We start from the raw sequence: 23,686 nt of genomic DNA on the forward strand, positions 1-23,686 counted from the left end.
ACTGCAAAATTAGATTCCTGCTCACTAAATGTAGAAACAAACCTTGACAGTTTGCTTGCTTCCTCAATTAAAGAATCAATTCCCTCTACGTGCCAAGGTGCTTTTAATGCCTATTGGGACAATCATTTCATTCCTTCTTTGATACACCTCACTGAAAATGCACCAGCATGACTTCCACGACAAGCTTGACGTTTTTAAGTGTTCATAACTCCTGGCTTTTAAGTGTAAGCACATTGCATCTCTTTCTTCTCAAATGCTTCCAGCTGTTTGTATTGGGTTGATCACCAGCACAGGGACCACAGCCATGAGAAAGCCTTTCCTTTCCAAAAACCTTCACAGACATGTATTTGCATAAAAAAATGTCTGCACAACATTTCATCTGTTCAGCCTTTAGGCAAAAGTATTACTGACAGCCTTGGCAATGACCAAAAATTCTTTTCTTCCAGCTCAAAATATTTCCTAATTATTAGGATTTCTTTGCAAAAAAAGGTGTTATTTTGCAGCCTGCTCTAACTAAAGAGATCCAAAGCTATGCTTAGCTCCCTGGAGAGGAGCCAGGGCAATAAAACACTGATTCCCTCTTAAATTACACCTAACTCCATCACTGGCAACATCAAACCTACACATCAATTCAATGATGACAGGTTTAGGTAGCTGAATGCCACCTCTTTCCCTTTCCCATCTTTAACCTGCACAGCTATCAAGCACTCCAGACACAGCCCAGCTCATGGAAGACTTCACTCTCAAAGAAAATAATTTACTGCTGTCAGTGGGGCTGCCCCCATTTAGGGCAGAGGGGAGCTGAAGCTGGTCAGAAACCTGATGGTATTGTGGAGGAGTTTCCACGCTGTGGGGAATTGGAAAAGCACTTATTGGAGGTGGTGTAGCTGCTCCCCAGGCTTCCTGCTCTTTTGGTTAACCTGGAAAATCTGAACTGCTTTTCCATCACCAAGGGTGAGAAGAGAGGGAAAAGAGAATAAGAGAGGGGAATTTATTTTAAAAAAAGAAGAAGAAGAAGAAGAGAAATGCAAAGAAGAGACAGAGAGGCTGTAAGGGAGCGGGCCAGGGTGCTGGCCAGCCAGCTGGCAGCCAGCAGAGCATGTCCACAGCCCAGACTGAAAAACAAAGGGGCTCCAGCCACGTTCCAGTGGAAAACCATCAGGGACAAGTCCAGGTCTGCCAGGGGACGGATACCTCACCCCAGTGATAAATCACAAAAGGCAGCAAAGCCTCCTCTGCAGGAGCCTCCAAGGGACAGAGGAGATGAAGGACTGCGGAAGGATGATGAGGAGTGCCAGGGTCTCCCTACATACCTCAGCTCATATGGCCTGAGAAACTAATTCCTAAACTCTCTCTTCCCTCCACTCTCCTTCATTTTCAGTTGTGTGTGGGGACAAGAATACTTCCCCATCCTTTTTTCTCAGCAAATTGGATTCATTTTCTTTGCTTAAAGCTGCAGAGGCACTGCACAGTGCTGAGCTTCATCTCCACACCTGTGATGCAGTGAGCCCCAGGGACTGCAGTGCCATGACACAGGGACTGTGACTCCTCTTCCACATCCAGCCCTGCTTGCTGCATGTGCTGGATTTACAGTGGAGCCATGCTTATCTGCTCCTGTCTCTGGAGGGGCAGATGGGAATACACACTTCTGCACATACCAGAGGCAAGCAAACTTACACAGCAAAAAGCCCTAAGGAGAAAATTTCCAAGCGAGTCTCTTGCATGTATTTCCCGAACCCTTGTGCCCTCCGAAACAGGGCTGAGCCCTCCAATTCTGTGCTGCTAGCCATGTATCTGCTACACTCCTCCGGGGATTTCATTCCAAAAGTACTGAGAGAAAATGAGAAGCTATGATTTCTGGAGTTACCTTCTAAGATCTGAGGACTCCATCCTTACAAGCCATTTCAGCAGGGGGAAAAAAAAGTCTAATTCCCAATCAAGTTGTGGATTTTTCAGTTAGCCACATTACAACAGCTGGTGGTTTCACTGATGTTAGGTGATGCCAGGTTTTTCTTGCCCCCTCTACATTGCACAGCACCATAGTGCAGCCAGAGAGATGCATGTCCAGTAACAACATTATTTCTAGAGACGCCAGATCCAGCTTGAGATTTTTGTGCTGCTTCAGCCTGACCAGAGAGCACATTAATCAGCTTAAAAAGCTGCCTCTATCTCCTTGTGTTACAGACATGTATCATTATAATTAGCAATATTTATTTCTGTATACAGATACTTGATTAATTCATATTAGATCAATTAATATTATATTTCTATAGTCTGACATTGCCTTAGAAAACAAGCACCTAACTGGTACTGATGCATGATTATAGATTTGGCAAGCCATAGATTCATAGAAAGGTTTGGGTTGGAAGGGACCTGAAAGATCATCTAGTTCCAAGCCAAGTGAGCACACATCATTTTGCAGCCCCAGAGCAAAAATCCTTGCCTGAAGTGTAAAAATATCACATCAAGAGGCAAGGGATTTGGGGGGACAAGCAGAAAAAAAGCAGCATGCTGATAGCACAGGTTCTCCTGTAACACACCCCTGAAACAGCTATTCAGTGTTCATGACTCGTCTGAAGAGAGCACTCTGAAGGAAAAATAAAACTAAAAAAGCACTCATTTCACTTCACTGGGAGCTAAAACTTTTACCTAGAAAAAATCCCTTGGGTCAGGCACTCCCATGATCCCTTCATAACCTGCACTCTGTAACGACTGGGTCTGAATTTCACATCTGACACTCAGTGTGATTCGATCCCTGGTTTACTTTCAAGGCTCTCAGATCAACTGAGGGAGATTTGGGTGAGAGTAGCAATGAGAACAGAGCAAGCGGTGTCCTCTCCAGGAACAGTCCAAGCAAAGTCACTGTTCAGGGCCCTGACAAATGACTCCATTTGTTTTGAACATGCATAATTCAATGAAAGGAAATGCTTTATTTCTTATCTTGGACACCAACACTTGTTTGAAACTTGCCCAGACAAGATTTTCTGTCCCAGTGGAAGAGCCAGAAAGCACCAGCCAGCACGCAGGGCTGGGAGCTTGGCATGGATGGTGGGCAGGGTGTGGGAAAGATGGCTCTGAACAGCCTTCCTGCTTCCTGAAGCCTGGAAACTATGGCTGCTTTCAGAGAGGAAAAGTAAAAACACTGAAAAAAAAAATTCCAGCCTCTGATGTGGATCTAACCACAGATTCAGGAGTTTAAATTTCTGAGTTTTTGTTTTCCTGTATTAGTTTAGTTAGAAACCATGCCCGTGTGCCCCATCGTACCTTTCAAGTTTATTAAAAAAAAAATCCCAAATCTGAAATCCTGAAGTGTTTTAAATGTGTAATTACTTCAGAAGGTGACAGAGCAGACCGTTCGCTGCAAGGCAAGTGCTACAACCACGTGCTAACGACGACTCCGGGCTCGTGCACTACACATCTCTAGTCTGTGCATTTCCCTGTCCAGACAAGGATGTCAAAAATGAGAAGGAAAAAAGAGGGAAAGAAAAGGTGAGGAGAACCATGGGGTTGCTTGCCCAGAGCCACCACCAGCAGAGTGCTCACCTGTTGACTCCCGTGTCCGCTTGCGCTCCAGCAGGGCAGAATCAGGGCATGGCTCCAGGGAACACCAGCTCCCACGGTTTATCTGAAAAACAGACCACAGCATATCAAACACAGCCCACCTGGGGTCACGTCCCTACTAGGCCCTTTCTGCAGTGTCACTCTGCATTGGCCAGTTGAGAGAGGCTCTGAAAAAAGAGATTTGGGTGCACTGATTGATGAGAAGCTCACCATGAGCTGGCAGCGCCCTCATGCAGCCCAGCAGGCAGCTGTGTGCTGGGCTGCAGCCAGAGCAATGTGGCCAACAGGGCAAGAGAGGGGATTCTGTCCATTGACTCTGCTCTGCTGAGACCCCACTTCCAATCCTGCCTCCAGTTCTGGTGTCCCCAGCAGAAGGAGGACACAGAGCTGTTGGAGTGAGTCCAGAGGAGGCCACAAAGATGATCCAAGGGCTGGAACACCTCTGCTATGAGGACAGGCTGAGGGAGCTGGGGGTGTTCAGTCTGGAGAAGAGAAGACTCTGGGAAGGACCTTACAGCTGTCTTCCAGTACCTGAAGGGATCCTCCAGGAAGGCTGCAGAGGGACTTTTCATCAGGGTGTCTAGAGACAGGACAAGGAGGAATGGTTTGAAGCTAAGGGAGAGCAGGGTTAGACTGGATCTGAGGAAGAAGTTCTTCAGTACAAGAGTGGTGAAACTCTGGAGTATGCTACCCAGGGAGGTTGTGGCTGCCTCCTGCCTGGGGGTGTTCAAGGCCAGGCTGGATGAGGCCTTGAGCAGCTGAGTCTAGTTGAGAGGTGTCCCTGCCCATGGTGGGGAGGTTGGAGTAGATGATCTCTAGGGTCCTTTCCAACCACCTAAGCCTTTCTATGACTCTATGATCTATAGTTCTGGCTTCATTTTGTGCCAATAATAAAAACATTAGAAGTAACCCATAATTATTTTTTTGTTAGCATTACTAAACAAGCCACCAAAATAAGCCAAAAAACTTTATATCTCAGTGGAAAATATGACTTTGAGGCAGAAGTTCAGAGGGAAGATGAGCCAGCAGTTAAGGTACTAGCTGAGGACTGAGGAAACCTGGCTTCAGTTCTCACTTCCATTTGTAGCAGCAATGCAAGCAAGATCCTCCTCTGCTTCACACCTTTGGTTCACTATTTACAGCACAGCAATTCCTCACCACCCATACTGCTGCACAGATAATTAACCAAGAGTGTACAGTGCTCTGCTAACGTGGAAACTAGGGCTAGGGAAGTGCCCAGGTCATGGTGAGAATGAGAAGCACTTTATATTTGCATGAACTTAAATGATGATGATTTAGAAACTCCCACTTCAACCCCAAGACACACCACGTGTTTATTTCCACATCAGCCCTTTATCACCTCACCCTGTCCCTCATCTTTTCCCTGACTTTCAGTCACTCAGCAAGGGTGACTGATCTGTTCTCAGCCTTCTCCTCTGCCTGCCTATGCTTCACCCTTCTCACTTGGCCTGAGTTGTCCAGCACTTTGAATTCTGCTGTGCTATCTACAGCTCTTGGCTCATCCAGTGTACACTATCCATGGCTTTTGTCCATGGTCAGCAGGAATCCCTTTAGCTCACTCTGCTTCAGCAGCTCTGCCATTTCTCCTCACTGAACATTGTGAAATGCAAGCAATGTCTCAGTTGGACAACCCCACATCCCACATCACAAAATCCAGAGGTTTTTTTTTCCCCTCCTGATTTGCCTCAACACAGAGAATCTTGCATGTTACGTTGGAGCTAAAAGCAAGCTACTGAAATGGGTGACTTCAATTTTATCTAACAGCTCTTTATCCTAACCACTCTCTGGTTTTCTTCTTCTCCATTGAAACAATTTCCTTCTCCCTCTGTTAAATTGAGACTGTTTACTATTTTACTTTTTGCCTCTGACCTATCTTCAAACCTCCTCCGTGATCTTGCTCCATTTTTACAGTCCCTTAAGTCTCATTCCCTCAGTGTTCTCCCTTCTCCCCTGTTATGAAATGCACTGTTTTTTCCTTTTTTTAAAGTAAAGACTCTCCTACCCTTGACCTGACTTGCTGCTTTGACTAATGACCCATGTCCTTCTTCTGTTTCTCACTGAGATCATGGAACTTATTTGCAGATGTTGGCTGGTGCTCCTTGCCCTTCACCAGAGGGGCTCCTGCCAGCACCTCCACTCACCTCCAGCTCACCACACCACAGTCAGCACTCCACTCCCTCAGACCTGTCAGCTGCTTTCTACAACACATTTCTTTTCCTTTGGTTTTGTCCTCCTCCAAACTTCTGTGATGACAAAATGGGGTTGGAAGGGCTTTTGACAGGTCAGCTAGTCCCTTTCTGCTGATCCAAGTCAGGCTCAGCTGTCATCTGAGAGGCCTTAATCCTATGTACCCTTAAATCCTCCACCGGCGAGGATGCTGTGACCTTCTCCAGTCAGCAGCTCTGGGGGGAGGCAGGGAAGGAGCCACCACAGCCAGGTCTCAGGGTAACCTCAGTGCATGCTCCACCTGGACATCCCTCCCTACCTCCATGCAGTTCTACAGGCTGCTTTTCTTAGATGTGATGTACACTTCCTCCCAGCTGCTTGCTGCCTCTGCTCATACATATCCATCACACACATGTTCATCTAAGATCCTACACAGATCCAAGAACCTCCCCTTCCTTGCCCCTCTGCTCAACACTCTTGTGTGCACATCTTCTCCCTTTTACACAGATACACATTAAATGAGAGGTGGAGAAGGAAGGAGAAGCAGTTTTGAAGCCTAAGAATGGCTTCTGAATGTAACTCCTCAGAACAATGATTTTTTTTTGTTTAATTTTAACTGCATGGACAAGAGGATTGTGGTCCATCTTATTCCAAGAGAAGAAAGCTATCCCCTGTTCTCAGTGAGGCTGAGGGTATCTGAGCTTCACTGCAGAACACACACATACTATTCTAGTCTTAAAAGAGATGTAAAGTCAATAGATACCACATTATGACTGTAAAGTCAATAAATATCATGTTAATAGTCTTTTCTCTCCAGGCAAAGCAGAATTTATTTTGCAGCACACCATCTTATATTTTGCTAAAGGCAAACCTAGAGGTTGAACCTGGGCACACATAGGAGGACAAATGCAAATGTGCTCATGTCCATACAAGACATTTCAGATATGAAATCAAATTCTGCCTCCTTCTGACTGGCTTGCACCTAATTCCTTCCTCATCATACTGAGCCAGATCCTTCTTACTCTTAAAGCAATGTATGCCCATCAAATTTAAGAGAACTACTCTTAAGAGAGGTGATTCTGTCCCTTGCTCTGCTCTGGTGAGACCCCACCTCAAATACTGTGTCCAACTGATGGTGTCCCCACCACAGGAAGGACAGAGAGATGTGGAAGTGAGTCAAAGTTGGTCACAAAGATGAACACAAAGATGAACAGCCTGTCCTCAGAGCAGAGGCTGGAGCACCTCTGCTGTGAGGACAGGCTGAGGGAGCTGGGGGTGTTCAGTCTGGAGAAGACTCCAGGGGGACCTTAGAGCTGCCTTCCAACAGCTGAAGGGATCCTCCAGGAAGGCTGCAGAGGGACTTTTCATGAGGGTGTCTAGAGACAGGACAAGAGGGAATGGTTTGAAGCTGAGGGAGAGCAGGGTTAGACTGGATCTGAGGAAGAAATTCTTCAGTATGAGGATGATGAAACTCTGAAATACGCTGCCCAAGGAGGTTGTGGCTGCCTCCTCTGTGAGAGTGCTCAAGGCCAGGCTGGATGAGGCTTTGAGCAGCTGAGTTTAGTTGAGAGGTGTCCCTGCCCATGGCAGGGAGGTTGGAGTAGATGATCTCTAGGGTCCCTTCCAACCTGAGCCATTCTATGACTCTCTGATTCTCCTGATTCACACCAATACCCCTCTTGGAAATCACTAATTAAACACCTTGTTCAATAACTATCAGTAAGCAAGCAAGCTGTGAGGAGGCCGAAGCCCATTGGTTGCTCACCAATAGAAGCAGCTCTATGAGGCTGAATGAAGAGTATATTTTTTCCTTTAATAGAATCAATTGAGTCACTCACTGAAAATGCATTATAGACATTGGCATGTTTTCAAAAAAGATTTGAGCATTTTTCCCATTACCCAGCCAGTTCTCTCCTCTGTCCTGTGACTTTGCCAAGTATTGAAAACGTCTGGGATTTTTTTTTCTATCCAAAAAAAAAAAAAAGGAATGAGAGAACAGCACTGAAGTTTAAGGTGCTGCTTCAGATATACCTTAATAGCTAAAAAAGAGAGCGTTAGGAATGAAGTATTTATGCCAGAAGTCCTAATGCAGGAACAATAACAACCATCACCATCCAAATCCAAAGAAAACCACTACTATATACAAGTGCTCCCTATGCCAAAACGAGCCCAGACAGGATTTGAGGGAGGTTTACTGCTTGCTCTCAGGAAACTGGGTGGTCCACAGACACTCAAATCACAAACCTCACTATCCACAGCACTGCCACTCCTCCTCCACAACTCTATCCTGCTCCTACATATTCAGGACTGGAGACTGCAGGTACAGCCAGTGAGGGCTGTAGAGAAAAGACCATTAAAAAGCACCTTAAGATCAGGGGTTAGGCAATGAAGAGATTTGAAATGGGCTTGTCCTGGGATTTTGAGGACATTTGTGCATTATGGGTAGCAAAAATGTTCCTCCCTGTGGGGATCTTATCAACATCTATAAATATCTGAGGGGTGGGTGTCAGGATGAAGGTGCCAGGCTCTATTTGGTAGTGCTCAGTGATAGGACAATGAACAATGGGTACAAGCTAGAACACAGGAGGTTCCACCTCAACACGGGGAGACACTTCTTTGTGGTGAGGGTGCTGGATCAGCCTGCCCAGAGAGGCTGTGGAGTCTCCTTCTCTGGAGACATTCAAATCCCACCTGGCTGTGTTCCTGTGTGACCTGCTCTAGGTGACCCTGCTCTGGTAGAGGGGTTGGAGCTGATGATCTCTGGAGGCCCCTTCCAACCCCTAATATTCTGCGACTCCCTTTCTTCCTTCAGTCTCCCTATGCTAAGAGAAGCCCAATGACAGGATCACAGGCTGGTGGTCCCTGAAGATGATAAAACCTCCACACGCTGCCTTGCCTACAGTGATCACAGCCCTCTGATTCTGGGCACCCCAAGTGCTTGAGGTGAGAGCAGAGGATGCAGCGGTGTTCAGACGACAGAAGGGATACAAACCAGCCTCTGGGAACAGAATTTCAATACCCAGCTTTTGAAAAAAGGCCAGCAGAGAGCCAGCAATTTTCCATGCAGAAGCCTGAATGTTTGTCTGCAGCTCAGACATAGCATGAATCATGGGAGCACATCCTCAGGCACCAAAAACTGAATCCCAAAGGATTTTCTGTTTGCCTGTGAAACACCAGCAGACTAAATGTTCAAAGAGGGCCTTAGGACACCAGCTGGAGCTGCAAGCAGCAGACTTTGATCGCTCTTTCTGGACACACACTCCATGTATTTCCTGATTCTGGGACATCTTCCTGCAGACACTGAATTTGAAACCTGATGTGACTTAATGCAGAAACCTCTTGCATAAGAAAAGGATGGCACTGGACAATCTGTGAGACAAACGGGATTGGGATGTCCTCTACCACATGGTAATGGTGAGTGACTCCAGCCTCTGTTCCCTGGCTCTTCCTTCCCTCCCCCTGCACAGCACTCTTGGCTGAGGAGTTCTCTAACCCTCTCCAGTCTTGTGTGGTGCCTGCCCACAAACACCAGAATCAGGACCCTCCTTCTCAGTGATATCCAATGATAGGACAAGGAACAACAGGTACAAGCTAGAACATAGGCTGTTCCACCTCAACACGAGAGACACTGTTTACAGTGAGAGTGATGGAGCCCTGGAGCAGGCTGCCCAGAGACATTGTGGAGTCTCCTTCTCTGGAGACGTTCAAAATCCACCTGGATACATTCCTGTGTGACCTGCTCTAGGTGATCCTGCTTTGACAGGGAGGGCTGGACTTGATCTCTGGAGGTCCCTTACAACCCCTAACATTCTGTGATTCTCAGAAGACATTTCCTAATGTCTACTGTTGGCAGAGCAGCATGGTAGAAAGCTTGCTAGAAACACTTCCCTGATTAGGGGTCAGTCAATACCTGGCTCCCATGTCCCTCTCCTACCTTTCCACCATGGAAAAAGTCCTTTTTCCCTCTGTTTTCATTTTAATGCTTCACACCTCCCATTTGACAATAAAGAAAACAGGCTGACCTCTCAGGAAATCTGCTGTTTTAAAAGTTTGTACTTGTCAGCCTTGCTGGTAGGGAAATAAATCAACATCTCCAGAGCAAAAGGAACCAGATGATTTTAACTTTCATTTCCTAGCGAATCTCTAGGGATTCATCTACCCTCCAGATTGCTTTAACTTTGTCCCGAATTTACAAGTTTCCATTTCTCTCCTTTTTCTTTTCCCAGCTTCCAGACTAAGTTCTACACTGCAGCTAAAACCAGATACCATTGTGCACAGGAAAAATATTTAGTAGGGTAATTCTAGCTTGCTTGGTGCATCATTAAATACTGAGCAAGAGCTGACAGGAGTTAAACTCAATTATAACCATCAGGAATTATACAATTTTTAAATTTTTTAAAAATTTAAAATCTTAATTACTCCCTAGGAACTACCTGTTATTTTTCATTGAAGAAGTTTGTACACGTAACTGGAACTCAATCTTTATTCTGAGCAGCTTTTCACTTTACAATTCCATTTATCATGGAATTATCCTGTTGCTTCTTAATTCCTAACCAGAAACTAAAGCAACAATTGATACACTCTGTTCACAAAAAGAGTCTTTTAAGATCCTCCAAACCTCTTTTAAAAGGAGCATGAGGGATGGGGCACAGGGGAAAGCAATTTCCACTGTGTTCCTTCAACAGCCACTGATTGAAAACCCCCCTTCATGTACACAAAGCTAACATCAAGGGGTAAAAATCACTGCTTTGGCAATCTTGCCACATAATATTAGCAGCAGACATATCAAGTTGCTTGCAAACTGCAGATTATTATTTTTTTTTTATTTAAATTGTTTTGCAACCTTTTAATGTATCTTCTAAACTGGAGGAGATTTTCCCATGCAGATGAGGAACACAAAAAAAAACATTCTTCAATGTGTGCCAAAAGGGCCAAAGTGACAACACTTGCAAAGGTTTCTACAGAGATTTATCTTCTAGCACTGTGAACATTCCACCATGAGCCCCTCATCTTTACAGAACTGGTGACTCTATACCAGGACAACATTTTTTCAAGCAGATCCAAAGTGACCTTATTGACAGTCAACAAGTGAGCTATAGAGAACTACACTAAAGGATTACACCAGAAGAGGCTCCTACAACCACAGGACATTTTAAATGACTGAATAAATTAGCACTTTGTGGTGAAAGAGCAACACTGAATTCCTAGAGTGCACTTTTCTCCCTGTCAATGTCCCAGCTAGGGAAAGGAAGTTGTGCCCCAAGAACATTTTCCAGCCCTTGGAACTGGGATGTCCTCCACAAGCAGAATTAATAGTTCTGGTAACAACAAACTTTAATTAAGCTTTAAAAATAACAGCAATGGCTTTGCATAAAAACCATCTCTTGACCAGAATGGGAGAAAAATTCCCACAAACATTTATGTGTCTATGGAGAAAACATCAGTTTCATTTCAATTGTCCTTCCAGTTCTAATTCCACATGAGGCACAAACAGCAAAACTCCAAAGTTCTCCAATCATAAATACTCCCTTCCATAATCAAACCAGTGCAGACAGATGCAGGAGGAAAGTTCGGAGTCATTTTAGGGTCACCAAGTTTGATGAGACACTGAATACCCATCATCCAAGGACAGTTCTTTCCTCAGAAGAACTCCAAAGAAGGAATGAACATGCTTGTGTGCCAACCACAAAACCCCAAAACTTTAGGTATGTTAATATACAATGGAAGAAACTTTAGTTTCTGTTCATTTGGGGACTTTCTCCACACACTACTTTTAGGTTAGGATGCTGCAGATTGCACTCGGACTTAGTATCCTCCCATGCAGTAGGGTAGAGCTACCAGAGCAATCCTTTGCCAGGGGCCAGAATAACTAATTGAGAAAGCTGCCCCTTCAATGCCAAAATGCCTACATTATTTGCATAACATTGAGCTGGCTGGAATTGTTCAAGAACAACTTTCTGATCTTCAACTATAAACTGAATGAGATCTGCTCACCTGAAGAGCAGCTAAATCAAACTTTGCTTACCTAGCTATAAAAAAGCTTACATCTTAATCATAGAATGGGTTTAGGTTGGAAGGGACCTGAGAGATCATCTACTCCAGCCTCCCCACCATGGGCATGGACTCAGCTGCTCAAGGTCTCACCCAACCTGGCCTTGGACACTCCTACAAAGGAGGCACCCAGAACCTCCCTGGGCAGCCTATTCCAGAGTCTCACCACTCTTGTACTGAAGAACTTCTTCCTCAGCTCCAGTCTAACCCTGCTGTCCCTCAGCTTCAAACCATTCCCCCTTGTCCTGTTGCTAGACACCCTCATGAAAAGTCCTTCTGCAGCCTTCCTGTAGGATCGTGCTGGAAGGCAGCTCTAAGGTCCCCCCCAGAGTCTTCTCTTCTCCAGGCTGAACACTCCCAGCTCCCTCAGCCTGTCCTCATAGCAGAGGTGCTGCAGCCCTTGGATCATCTCTATAGCCTCTGAACTCCAACAGCTCTGTGTCCTTCTTATGCTGGGGACACCAGAACTGGAAGCAGTATTGGAGGTGGGGGTCTCACCAGAGCAGAGCAGAGTCAAGGGGCAGAATCCCCTCTCTTGCCCTGCTGGCCACACTCCTCTGGATGTAGCCTAGGACATGATGTTTTTCTGTCTAAGTTTGAGCATTCATGTGCAAAAGTGAAATGCAGATAGAAGCAGTGAGCAGCTATAAAACATTTCTAGTTGTGACTGCTCAGCCTCTCATTCCCAGAGCAAGCCTGTTCCTGGTTTTCCAGCCCTGCAAAGCACAGTCTGTTCATCCAGACATGAATGCTTTGTCTAACTGTACATGCATTTGCAAGGTGCCAGCCAGTGTGGTTTCTGTCTTCTGTCCCTAGATAGTTATATTTGTGGTAGCAGGCACAACATAAAAATGAGACAGGGCTGCCAACTCACACATGGGCACACTGACACTTCCCATTTTTGGGTCTTGGAATAACATAGCACAGACTGCTTCACCCAGAGCGTAGCTGCTCAGAGCTCAGTCAAGTGTTCACACAAGCAGATATTCCACGTGCCCCACATCATCTCCCTCATCTGCAATCCCAGCAGGAAAGATGATGGCCAATATTTATGCCATTTCCCTACCACCCAGGCTTCCCAGCAGAGCAGCAAATCAGGGTACTCAGTAGCCAAGTTCATCACATTTACATTGCTGCAGCAGCAAGAAGAACCACAGTAAAGATGAAGTCCTGTGTCCAACAGAGGCTAGGAGACTGATTTACACCTTGCCTCTTCATTTTTCATATGTGAGGAGGAGGAAAAAAAACAATGTTAAAGCTAAAAATCATTGTGTGCATCAACTTCCAAAGGTGCTGAGGGTTTTCTTGGGCTTTTTTTGGTAATTTCATAAGCCACTGTTTCAGACATACTCAAAAGACGGAAATGGAAAATTCAAGCCCCACCACACTGTCACTTCAGAAGCCAAGTGCACTGCAAAATAGCTGGTAGGAACCACAGCTCTTTTGTGACAGTATGTCAGAATAGTTGCAATCAATGCAAATTTAATCCCATCTATAAACATTTAGCAACCAAACTGACACAAGCTTCCTTGTTCACAACTTGTTCCAGTTGTTCTACTCCACCAGCTGTTTCTCTTTCCTGTGTCACGATCCTTGAGTTCCTTGTGTTAACATGAAGCAAACACATATTCATCTACCGCTCAGAGAAAAGATGGCTTGTATGAGTCAATCTGTTGGCCAGCCTGAAAGCTGATGGTGCTCAGCAGCTTTCTTCTTAAAATTTCATGCAGGCACAAATCTAGTGGGTTGAGAGCAGCTTTGAAGAAAGAGACTTGGGTGCATTGATTGATGAGAAGCTCACCATGAGCTGGCAGTGCCCTCATGCAGCACAGAAGGCAGCTGTGTGCTGGACTGTAGCCAGAGGAGCATGGCCAACAGGGCAAGAGAGGGGATTCTGCCCCTTGACTCTGCTCTGCTGAGACCCCACCTCCAATCCTGCCTCCAGTTCTGGTGTCCCCAGCATAAGAAGGACACAGAGCTGTTGGAGCAAGTCCAGAGGAGGCCACAAAGATGATCCAAGGGCTGGAACACCTCTGCTATGAAGGCAGGCTGAGGGAGCTGGCGTTGTCAGCCTGGAGAAGACTCTGGGAGGACCTCAGAGCTGCCTTCCAGTACCTGAAGGCATCCTACAGGAAGGCTGAAGAGGGGCTTTTCATCAAGGGGGAATGGTTTGAAGCTGAGGGAGAGTAGGTTTAGACTGGATCTCAGTACTAGGGTGGTGGTACTCTGGAATGGGCTGCCCAGGGATGCTGTGGATGCTTCCTCCCTGGGGGTGTGTCAAGGCCAGGTTGGATGAGGTGTTGAGCACCTGAGTCTAGTTGAGAGGTGTCCCTGCCCATGGAGAGGAGGTTGGAGTAGATGATCTGAGAGTTCCCTGCCATCCTGAGCCATTCCATGCATCTACGATTCCCTGACGATGTAACACCCATAATGGATTCTATCTGGGTTTGTTTTTATTGTAAGGTTATTTACTTCCTTTTCAATACATGGAACTGAAGAATCTCTGTCCTGTTGACTGACCAAGATGTGATGACTCAGATAGGGCATGATTTTATTTAAGTATTTTAATTAAAAGCAAAGCAAACCAAAAATGCCACCTCCCAGCTCCGCCGTTAAGGGTCTGATCGGGCTCCCATTAACGTCAAGAGATGATCTCCCACTGACGCACTCTAGCTCTGGCCCAGATCCCCAGAGCATCAAAACTTAATTTCATCTTCTGGTTATGTTATAGAAACCAGCTAAAGCATGAAGGAAGGCTAAAGAATCAAGCTGGAGCTGATGGTAACTACAGCTGTGACTAGCACCCTCATCTTTGAAACATCTGCAGGCTGTACAGCCTGCATTGGGAGCAGCACTGCGTGCACACATGCACACATACATGGACACTGAGTCACTTGAAGGAACAGACAGTAAAACCCACACTTTTTAAACTCAATTAGGAAAATACTAGTGGGAACTAACCAGAGCCATATTTTGTTATAAAAATCCAAGCTTTGTTGAACACGAAAAAAAACCCACCCTAATTTAAGGAACTGATGACATCAGGAATACTGAAGTCGGATAATTATAGTGAATTACATTTCGATGCAGGCATTCAGATACTCTTCATGAAGAAGAAGATTTGTGTTTGTTCTCATAGCAGCTGAAGTTATCAGGGCTACCAGGTCTTATTCCAACAGTTATTAAGCCTTCATTTCACACAAGCAGTGTGTGCAGAATTAAGTCTACATTTTTTTTAATGACTCATAGTGTGGCTAAAGATTGAACACCAAGGGATTCGATCTCCTCAACTAGCATCGTTTACATTAGAGTTCAAAAATACTCAACAGAACTGAGCTGGCAAAGAAAACAAGCTATTTGTGTCACCGAAGTCCAAAGCAAAGATTCAATTAAAGGAAAATAATTTCTAAATAAAGCAAGCTAACAAGTGTCAGGTCTATTTTAGTGCAGATAAAGCAGAAGAAGAATTTGAAAATAATTTTTCAATACATTCTCATCTCAACTCACACCAGGGCACGAAGACCCTAAAAAAAGAAAGCCATTCAGTCATGCAGAAACCCATTGCCTCAGCTAAGGAAAGAGAGAAAAAGAGACAGGGAAAGGAAATGCTCTTCCAGGAGTTCAGTTCTCTAAGCTGGGCTGTGTTTTGCAGTCCCTCTGGCCACTTTCCTATTTCCATCCACTTTGCCAGGAAACTGCTGAAGCTCCAGCAAGCTGTTACAGAGACAGGACATTCCCAGACTGCCATTGTGCCATTTGGTGGAGCACTTGCTAATTTTAGATTAGAGGAGGAACACACTGGGACAATTAGCCAAGAGCCACTCCTGGCTCTAGCTCCGGCCCATCTTCAGACAAAACTCACACCCAAACAGTAAGTCTGACAGCAACACCCTACAAACACAAACAAGAAACCAGAAGCAAAGGAGGACCCAACATGCCTCCTCTGGCAGAATACACCTTTTGGGTGGCACATGCACTGCAACCCCAAAAGCAACCACTGGAAATGAAAACCCTTTGCTGAACAGCACCTCACATAGCAAACCACTTGCAATGGGGAAGGTTTCAAAACAGGAGGAGACCATTTAATGGCAGAAGACAGGGAAGGAGCTCTCTGGAAGAGTATCTGACTGCATGCACGGGATGCAAGGATAATAATAATAATTGGCATGAAACGGTTTGGCAGCACTCAAAGCCATCTCCATGCTGACGGGCTAGAGCTCTTCCACCTGTTGCCCCTCACCATCCAGCTTGGGGGACAGGTATAGCGAGGAACAGACAGATCCATGAGAGATGGGGAGAGGAATCAGTTAAGTAAGCATAGACAAGCATCCTACCTTTAACAGCACAACATCTACAGTCCTGTCCACCTTGGAGATGTCGCACAGGCTGTATCGCCTCTTGTGGCGCTCGTACATTTTGTCCAGGCAGGTGGGAGCCAAGGAGCAGAGCCCAACATGAACCCTGGGCTGACTGCACGCTCCAGACCTCTCACATATGTGCTCAGAGGAGTCCCCGTGCTCACAGGAGTCTCAGCACAGCACAGCAGCCTCCGAGCCTCTTAACAGGAAAAAGAAAATCCCAGAGCTGCGACCGGCTGATAAAGTCTTCTCAGAACAGATTTGCTTAGACAGGCAATGCAGGAACTTAGAGCAAACAGAAGAGATTTGCAGAGAGCTTTATACATATAGGATTTTTTTTTTTTTTTTTGCTAAGAATGGTATCAGCTTTCCTGTTATAGTAATAATAAGAATAATTATTAAAATAAAAAATAAAAAAGATAAAACGTTTTCCAGACAACCTTGATATCCAAAAAAAGCACCAGAATGAAAATCCTGCCTGGAGAAAGAACAAAAAGCCAGATGTGTGCAGCAGGAACCCTGACGCTCCGAGAGGGAAGGCAGAAGGTAGGCTCAGCCACAACGGGTCTAATTCATGGAAAAAAAAGAAAAAAAAAGGGGGGAAAAAAAAAACTCCAACCAAGAACCCAGCCGATCACGGTATCCAACGCAAATACTGTCACCAATGGGTTTTTGCTTTCACCTCCTTGGGCACTCAGAGAAACAATTCAAAAAGCTACTTTCCTCCTTTTCTGAGTCAGTCCACTCTTCAGCAGATAGGAGTGCTTGGATTTTGCCTTAAGTTTAAATTTCTAATGATAGCACAGGGCAAAAGGAAAGAAAAATAATCAAATAAAGCCACTCCCCTGCTGATTTGGGCTGGGACGTCACTACTTGCCTTTTTAGTCCTGCACCAGTGTTCTCCCAGCTTTCAAAATTTCTTTGCAGTTGTGGGAGCATGATTCATCTTTTCAGAGAGAGGGGAAAAAAAGAAGGCGGGGAGGCAGGGGGGGAAGCAGCAGCTTTTCTCCACCAGCCTCTTCCACCTCCGGCTGCAGGCACTCGGTTGTTTGCTGGGTCCAAAAAGAGACTGAGAAGCAGAAGGACTGTGTTTTCAGAGAGGCAGAAAGACTCTTCCCTCTCCCCCAGGCCAGATGAATAAAAGACAATTTCAGGCTGAGCACTTCCCCAAAAGAGGAATGGAAACTTATGATTTAATCAGTGCACACGAGAAACAACAACAACAAAAAAAAAGGAAACCAGTCATTTATATTTTCTTGTTGTTTTGCAGCAGAGCAGAAGATTTCAGCACCCTGTACTCCAGAAAATACAAATTTCTCTCTTTAGAGCTATTTTCCTTACAAAAAACCAACCAACCAACCAACCAAATAAAATTCCCAACAAGCCCATCCTAAAGATTTTTTTTGCCTCTCTAATGTTGGGCCAGTCAGATTTTCTCCCCTCTCAATAGCCCATTCACATCAGCTGGGCCCTGCATGCACACTGCCACATGGTTTCCTGTTTTCCAACTGCCCCCCTTGCAGCCCCCTCCACTTTCCACCCCACCCTGACCTCTCGAGGGATAAAATCTTTCCATACTTCCCTGGCTTTAGACATTCTCTCATTCACCGATTCAAAAGGGAATGGGGGTGGTTAAAAAATAAAAGGGAAAAAGAAAAAAAGAGAGAGAAGAAAAAAAGGGGAAGGGGGTTTCTATGTTTGGGAGTTTGTGGTGAACAGAACTTGCTGTTGGAAATGCAGGAATTGTTAAACCCAGGCTGCAAGGCAGGAAGCACAGACATCAGAAAGCATTTATCAAGCCAGTGTTTAACTGCAGATCTCCAAAAGCCATCCTCTGCAGCACTGGGTGAACCTGCCCACCTCCTGCTGCTGGGATTCACTTCCCTCATGGAGCTTAGTTAAGGGTTTGTAGGTCTTTTCATCCAGCCCTGCAGGGTAGCCCTGGTTGCCCATTTGTATGAGGTGCTTTGTAACCACCAGCTCAAGTTCTGGCAAAGGGGACTCAAACCCTGCAGTCTGTCAGAATGGATAAAAAATGAGGTTGGGGGCATTTGAATGCAAAAGGAGTCTTCTAAAGGAGATCTGAAGCCATCTGCTGTGAGTGGGCACTGCAGCTCCTCTCCTTCCAGAGCTACTCAGTCTTCTGGCCATCCCAAAACACTGCCCCAGCAGTGAGTAACACAGGAACTGACTCCCCTCTGTGCCTCTTTGCTGCAACTCTGAAGAAGAGGAGTTTGCAGAACCACAGAGTACTATTTTGGGCTCTGTTGGAAGTTGCACAAAAGCCTGATTACCCTCTAGATAGAGTGAGCTAAGAGCATCTTCTCCTAAGACTACAGCACATCTTGGTGGCACATAGACTGGGTACCACTCAGAGGCCCACCTCTGAGCATCATGCCATGAACGTCCTCATGCACTGGAGTGGGATGGGGACTTGCAGTGGATGAGCTCTCCCAGGAAGTGAAACAAGTATGCTCTTACCTACTAAATGCAAGGTATCTCCACCTACTTTCATTAGGCTCCAGTCTCTCCCTCACAACCCGAAGCTTCATCTCTGCCACACCACCAGCTGAACTGAGAAGGATCTCCTCTATGAGGGTCTCTTTCAGCTACAATCCACAGCTCAAGATCTCAGCCAATGACTCTCTTCTCCTCAACAACGAGTGGAGCTTCTGCTTTCAGTATTAGGACACCCACAAAATGTGGTAGTGCTTTGGGGACTTTCTGGAGCCACCAGTTTTCTCCACAAGTAATGAATCCCAGCAATCATGTGCCTGTCTAGATGAGGAATCAGAAATGGCTGTGACAGCATTCCAACCCTTCAAACACTACCATAAAAGGCAGGGATTTCCTCAAATCTAAATTTGCAGGACAGGAACCAATAAACAAAGCGTGTGAATTTAGTTCAGGTGAAGGAATCTGCAGCAGCAGTCACTGTGCTTGAATGGTGGTGTAATGTCTCCTCATGGAGCACTCATTGCTTTTTAACTGGTAGAGCAGTTTCATTTTGGTTTCAAATCAATTTAGTTACAGCTGCTGGTATGCAAGGCCAAGATTTACCCAAAACAACAACTGCACAGCTCTGTCCAGGAGCTCAGCTCAAAGCACTTCACCTCTGAACTTGCAGCACCCCTCTGGCAACCAGAAGGAGATGTTCAGCTGTGGGACTCAAGCAATGGAGAGGAGACTGCTACGTGAGCATCACTACTAACTCCAACAGTGCATCGTCTACAGAGATGTGAGATAGGTCCCACTTGTAGCTGCATCAACACCCAGTCTTTTGTGGCTCATGTTATCTCACCCTTCCTACAGGTATGAAGAAATGAGGAGCATCTCCTAAAGCAGGTGGGAGACACACTGGAGATGTGCAACCTTCGCAGCAGGAAGTTTAAAGAGAGAGGTACAATTTTTCTGAGCTGTGCACAAGCATCTTGGTATGGTCAGAAGCCACAAGTAACCCAGCATGTGCCTACACAGAGCAGGAAAGAACAGAAAGTTCAGGTGCAAGGTGCAGACAGGGAGCTGGCCAGGGAAACTGCCAGGGCAGGTGACTCTGGGCACAGGATGTGCCCCAGGTCTCAGCACGCATCCATGCCCTACCTGTGAATTAGGATGATGACCTGCCTTCTTCCACTATTGTGTGTCTTCATCTACCAAAGTTTACCAGAGGAGTGCTTTTGAACTCCTCTACACCTTCAGCCACAGAAGGAAATAATCAAAACAAACCAACCAACCAACCAACCAACCAAAGCTCCCCCTCTCTTCCTTCTCTTTTTCTTTTAAAACTTAAGCTTCCACATCCTTAATTTGTTCCGAGAGTTTTCCTGTGGTTATGTTCCTGACTCACAGCCAAGATCAGGAGGCCAGTGATGACTCCAGACACCCAAAGTCCATCTCCATCTTCATTTCCAGACTTTATTGTTGAGGAGTAGAGGGGGGTGAAACTGAATATAAACAATTAGAAGATAATGTGCCAGACACACTCCCCGCCTTGGAACAGCATCATCCTCTTCCCACATTAGGTGGGGCTTTTGCTGCATTGTTCCAGGCGAGAAATCTTGCCTTGCACACCCAGAGCTGTGGTGAGCAGACACAGAAGACAGGCTCAGCCCTGCTGAAGAAGAACAAAGGTTTCCAGTGTCCTTTGTCCATCTATTTAAGGCACTTGAACGGCATTCTGTGTGTTTACAGAGCACGTGATGTTTATGCTCACAAACACAATGCATCAGGCAATCAGAAGGTGAAAGACTAAATGAAAAAAAAAACCAAACAAACCCAACCCTGCTCCAACAAGCAACTCATTCTCTTTTTTCAACGAGTTGCTCAAAATGGAGCAGAGATGTGAGGAGCAGCAGCCCGGGCCACTGGCTGCTGATGCGACAGTTCTGGGCTCCTGATTGGAAACATCTGGAAGCGCTGAGCTGCTTTGTGCAGACAGGAGGAGTTTGAAACTATCCAATCGTTTCATATCCAAACCAAAGTCCAGCGCTGTGGATTTCAAGAGAAGGAAAAGGGGGGTAGAGGGGGGGTGGGGATGATGGTGGTGGGAGGGAAAGGCACCATATGACCTGTAACTCATCCAGATAAAACTCCTCCTCCTCCTTTACCCGCTAACAGACTCTTAATGACAAGGAAATCATGGCGCTGCTGAAACAGACTGCACTATTGTTATCTGGTTCAAATTACTTTTGCCATGTCGTTATGAAACACTCAAAATGATGCAATCTGCAGAAACACTCAGGCCTATTAACTTCTGCAACTGTGGCTCTGATAGGAGTTCACGGAGCAGCAGATGAAAGGAAGCCCTTCTCCCTGTTTTAAGCAAGTCAAACCCCACTTTTGGGCATTAAAGACAGGAGAGAATAAATTTGTCAGGCAGTAAGAGAAAAGAATTACAATTTCAGTTGCTCTTTCCCGTACAAAAAGTCAGCCTTTTTGGAAAGGGATTTTAAAATTGGAAGTTTCTGGCACTCGGAGGGATAGACAAAACAACCTTTTTTTTTTTTTTTGGCTAAAACTAAGTAAGGCAAAGGAAATGTGCACTTCAACACTGCAAAGCCTGTAAGAGGAGCATGTCCAACTTGGAAGGAGTGCAGATCCCTCGTGTCTGCTGGGAGGCAGGTCAGCACCCGTGCCAGAAGAGACTGAGATGGACACTTGAGTCTGGATTTTGAAGAAGACCAGGCAGCTGCTGAACTTGTGACCACTCACACCACAGACCTCAGCAAAGAGCTCTGGATGGCATTCAATGCATTTCTCCTTTTCACAGGAGCACTGCAAGGCTGAGAGGAGCTTTGTGACTGACCCACTCCCACCCTGCACTTTGGTCCAGGCCTTCATCCAGAAGGCCAGCCATGGCATGACCCATCAGCATCCCACTAAGCAGTGTCCTCTCCACAGCGTGGCTCCAAAAGGCTGATTTTGGATTCCCTGGTAAGTTAGGGCACAGAAAGGTGAGTCACTGAGAGGGACATGGACAGTCTCCCATGATGAGACATCCCAGGGATCCCATCTGTGGCAAATGCTGTGCTGCTGTAAGGGGGAAGGTGAATGATGAAGGCAACAAATCTTCACAATCCCAGTCCTACAATACCTGCTCAGCTTAATCCTTGCAGCAAAGTGTCTGAGGTACCTACACAAGTTATACTCTCCAGCCTGGGAAGCCCAGACTCTCCTAAATGTTTGCTATTTAAATCATTCAGATCTTCATGGGAAGGTCTGGAGAGAGAAATTTCCTCACAGAGTAAAGCCCTGTTTTGGGATGGCAGAACTGAGCTCAATCTTAATGTCCAAAGAAACCACCAGCCGGCTGCAGCCTGTGTCTGAGCTCAAAGACAGAGCCATCTAACACAGAGATCCATAGATTGCATTGGGTTGGAAGGGATCCTCAAAGGTCATCTAGTCCAACCCCCCCTGCAGTGAGCAGGGACACCTCCAACTAGATCACACTGCCCAGGGCCACATTGAGCCTGATCTTGAACGTCTCCAGGGATGAGGCCTCAACCACCTCCCTGGGCAGCCTGTACACAGCTGAAGGACTATGAAGGAGGCATGAGAAAGGTTTGGAAAGCTGTCTGGATACGTGGAGAATGTCTTTTGAGAAAATACAAAACCACCTTGAGAGACCTTCAGCCGTTTCCTGACCTTCCCTTTTCTCCTATTTCTCAGAAACTCGCTGTACATTTGTCAGGAATTTCAATTGTCCAAACAACCTTCGGAGAAACGCTAAAGCTTTCGTCTGCCATGGAGCATGCCTGAACATCCTTCCAGAGGAAGTCAACTGCCCATCCTACTGGCTCCCGAATGGTTACAGGAGAAACACATCCCACGCAAAAGATTAGCAACCCCTCAGCTGACTTGACATCAGTTTGCAACATCTCCTTCTGCCTCTACCAAAAATAACCACGGATCGCGATGTCTGGCTGGCTGAAGTGCTGTGGGATCTTGGACCACACCACAGATTTATTTAGTTTGTTATGGGAGCTGAGAGAAAAACTTCTGGCTGTCAGATACCAGACTTGTTGTTTTGCCTTGTGAATTCCAGCATCCTGAAAACAGGGAGTGGATAAAGCAGGAACAATCCCCAAAAGAGGCTGTTGAGGAGCACCTGCAGAAGCAAATCTGTCTCCCAGACTCAACCTGTGCTGTGTTCCCTGTGTGCTCTGGGATGCTGGCTGCTCCTCCCCTCAGCAACTTCCCACCAGGACACAGGGTCTAATCACCTTAAGATTGGGTAAAACACGAAAATAATGGGGGGTTTCATAAAGAACAACATAATTTTCAACCAAGATACCTGGACAGGAGATACTGCTTTGGTTTCAGAGCTGGCTCAGCCCAGCCTGAAGCTGCTGGCAAAGGGGACTACCAGAAACATCCACTTTTTCACTCACCCAGCACTAAAGCTGGTCACATTAGCTTGGCCTCAATTTCCCTTTATTGATCTATTTATTTCTGTTGCTGGTAATGAGCATGCAACAAGCAATAATCTTTGCTAATTATGGTGATGCAAGCCTCCAACTCTAAAGGCAGGAGTAAAATTTCTGGGATCTGGAAAGATAATGACACAAAGGTATTTAAAGCAGTGACACAAAAGTATTTAAAGCAGTGACTTACAGGAATTTTCAAATCCCTGTAAATGTTCTACAAGGCATTTGGAATTGGTTGGCACAATATCCACCACACATTTGAACACCTGATTGATCCACATTGATAGCCAAACAAGCAATGTCCACCAACTCCTCCTACAGAGGAGCTTTGTAGGAGATGATTGCATTTATCTCAAATGCATCAGAAAGGGGATTTCTCATCATCTCTAAAGTTCCCAAATGCAAAACTTAAAGGAATTTTTCATTTTCATACCATGCATGATTTAAAATAAGCAGATTGCTAAGATAGGCATAGGATATAAGAAAGCATTGATTTACACAAATAAAACCCATGTTTGTTCCATCATCCAACAATAACAACTTCCAGAAAGAGTAAAGCCTTCCATAGTTCAAGGTATGAGGTTAAAAACGAGGATGAGCTGT

General features: G+C 45.7%; 1 protein-coding gene across 1 annotated transcript in view; it reads right to left on the reverse strand.

Moving 5' to 3' along the window:
• AKAP13 (A-kinase anchoring protein 13) overlaps nt 1-23,686 on the reverse strand; it is a 123,191-nt gene that overhangs the window by 61,212 nt on the left and 38,293 nt on the right. The window contains exon 5 of the mRNA XM_054387801.1: nt 3,544-3,625. Coding sequence (XP_054243776.1) covers nt 3,544-3,625 — 82 coding nt within the window. The remainder of the gene's footprint in view (nt 1-3,543; nt 3,626-23,686) is intronic.

Source organism: Indicator indicator, chromosome 16 (genome assembly GCF_027791375.1).
Source record: "Indicator indicator isolate 239-I01 chromosome 16, UM_Iind_1.1, whole genome shotgun sequence".
Lineage (NCBI taxonomy): Eukaryota > Metazoa > Chordata > Aves > Piciformes > Indicatoridae > Indicator > Indicator indicator.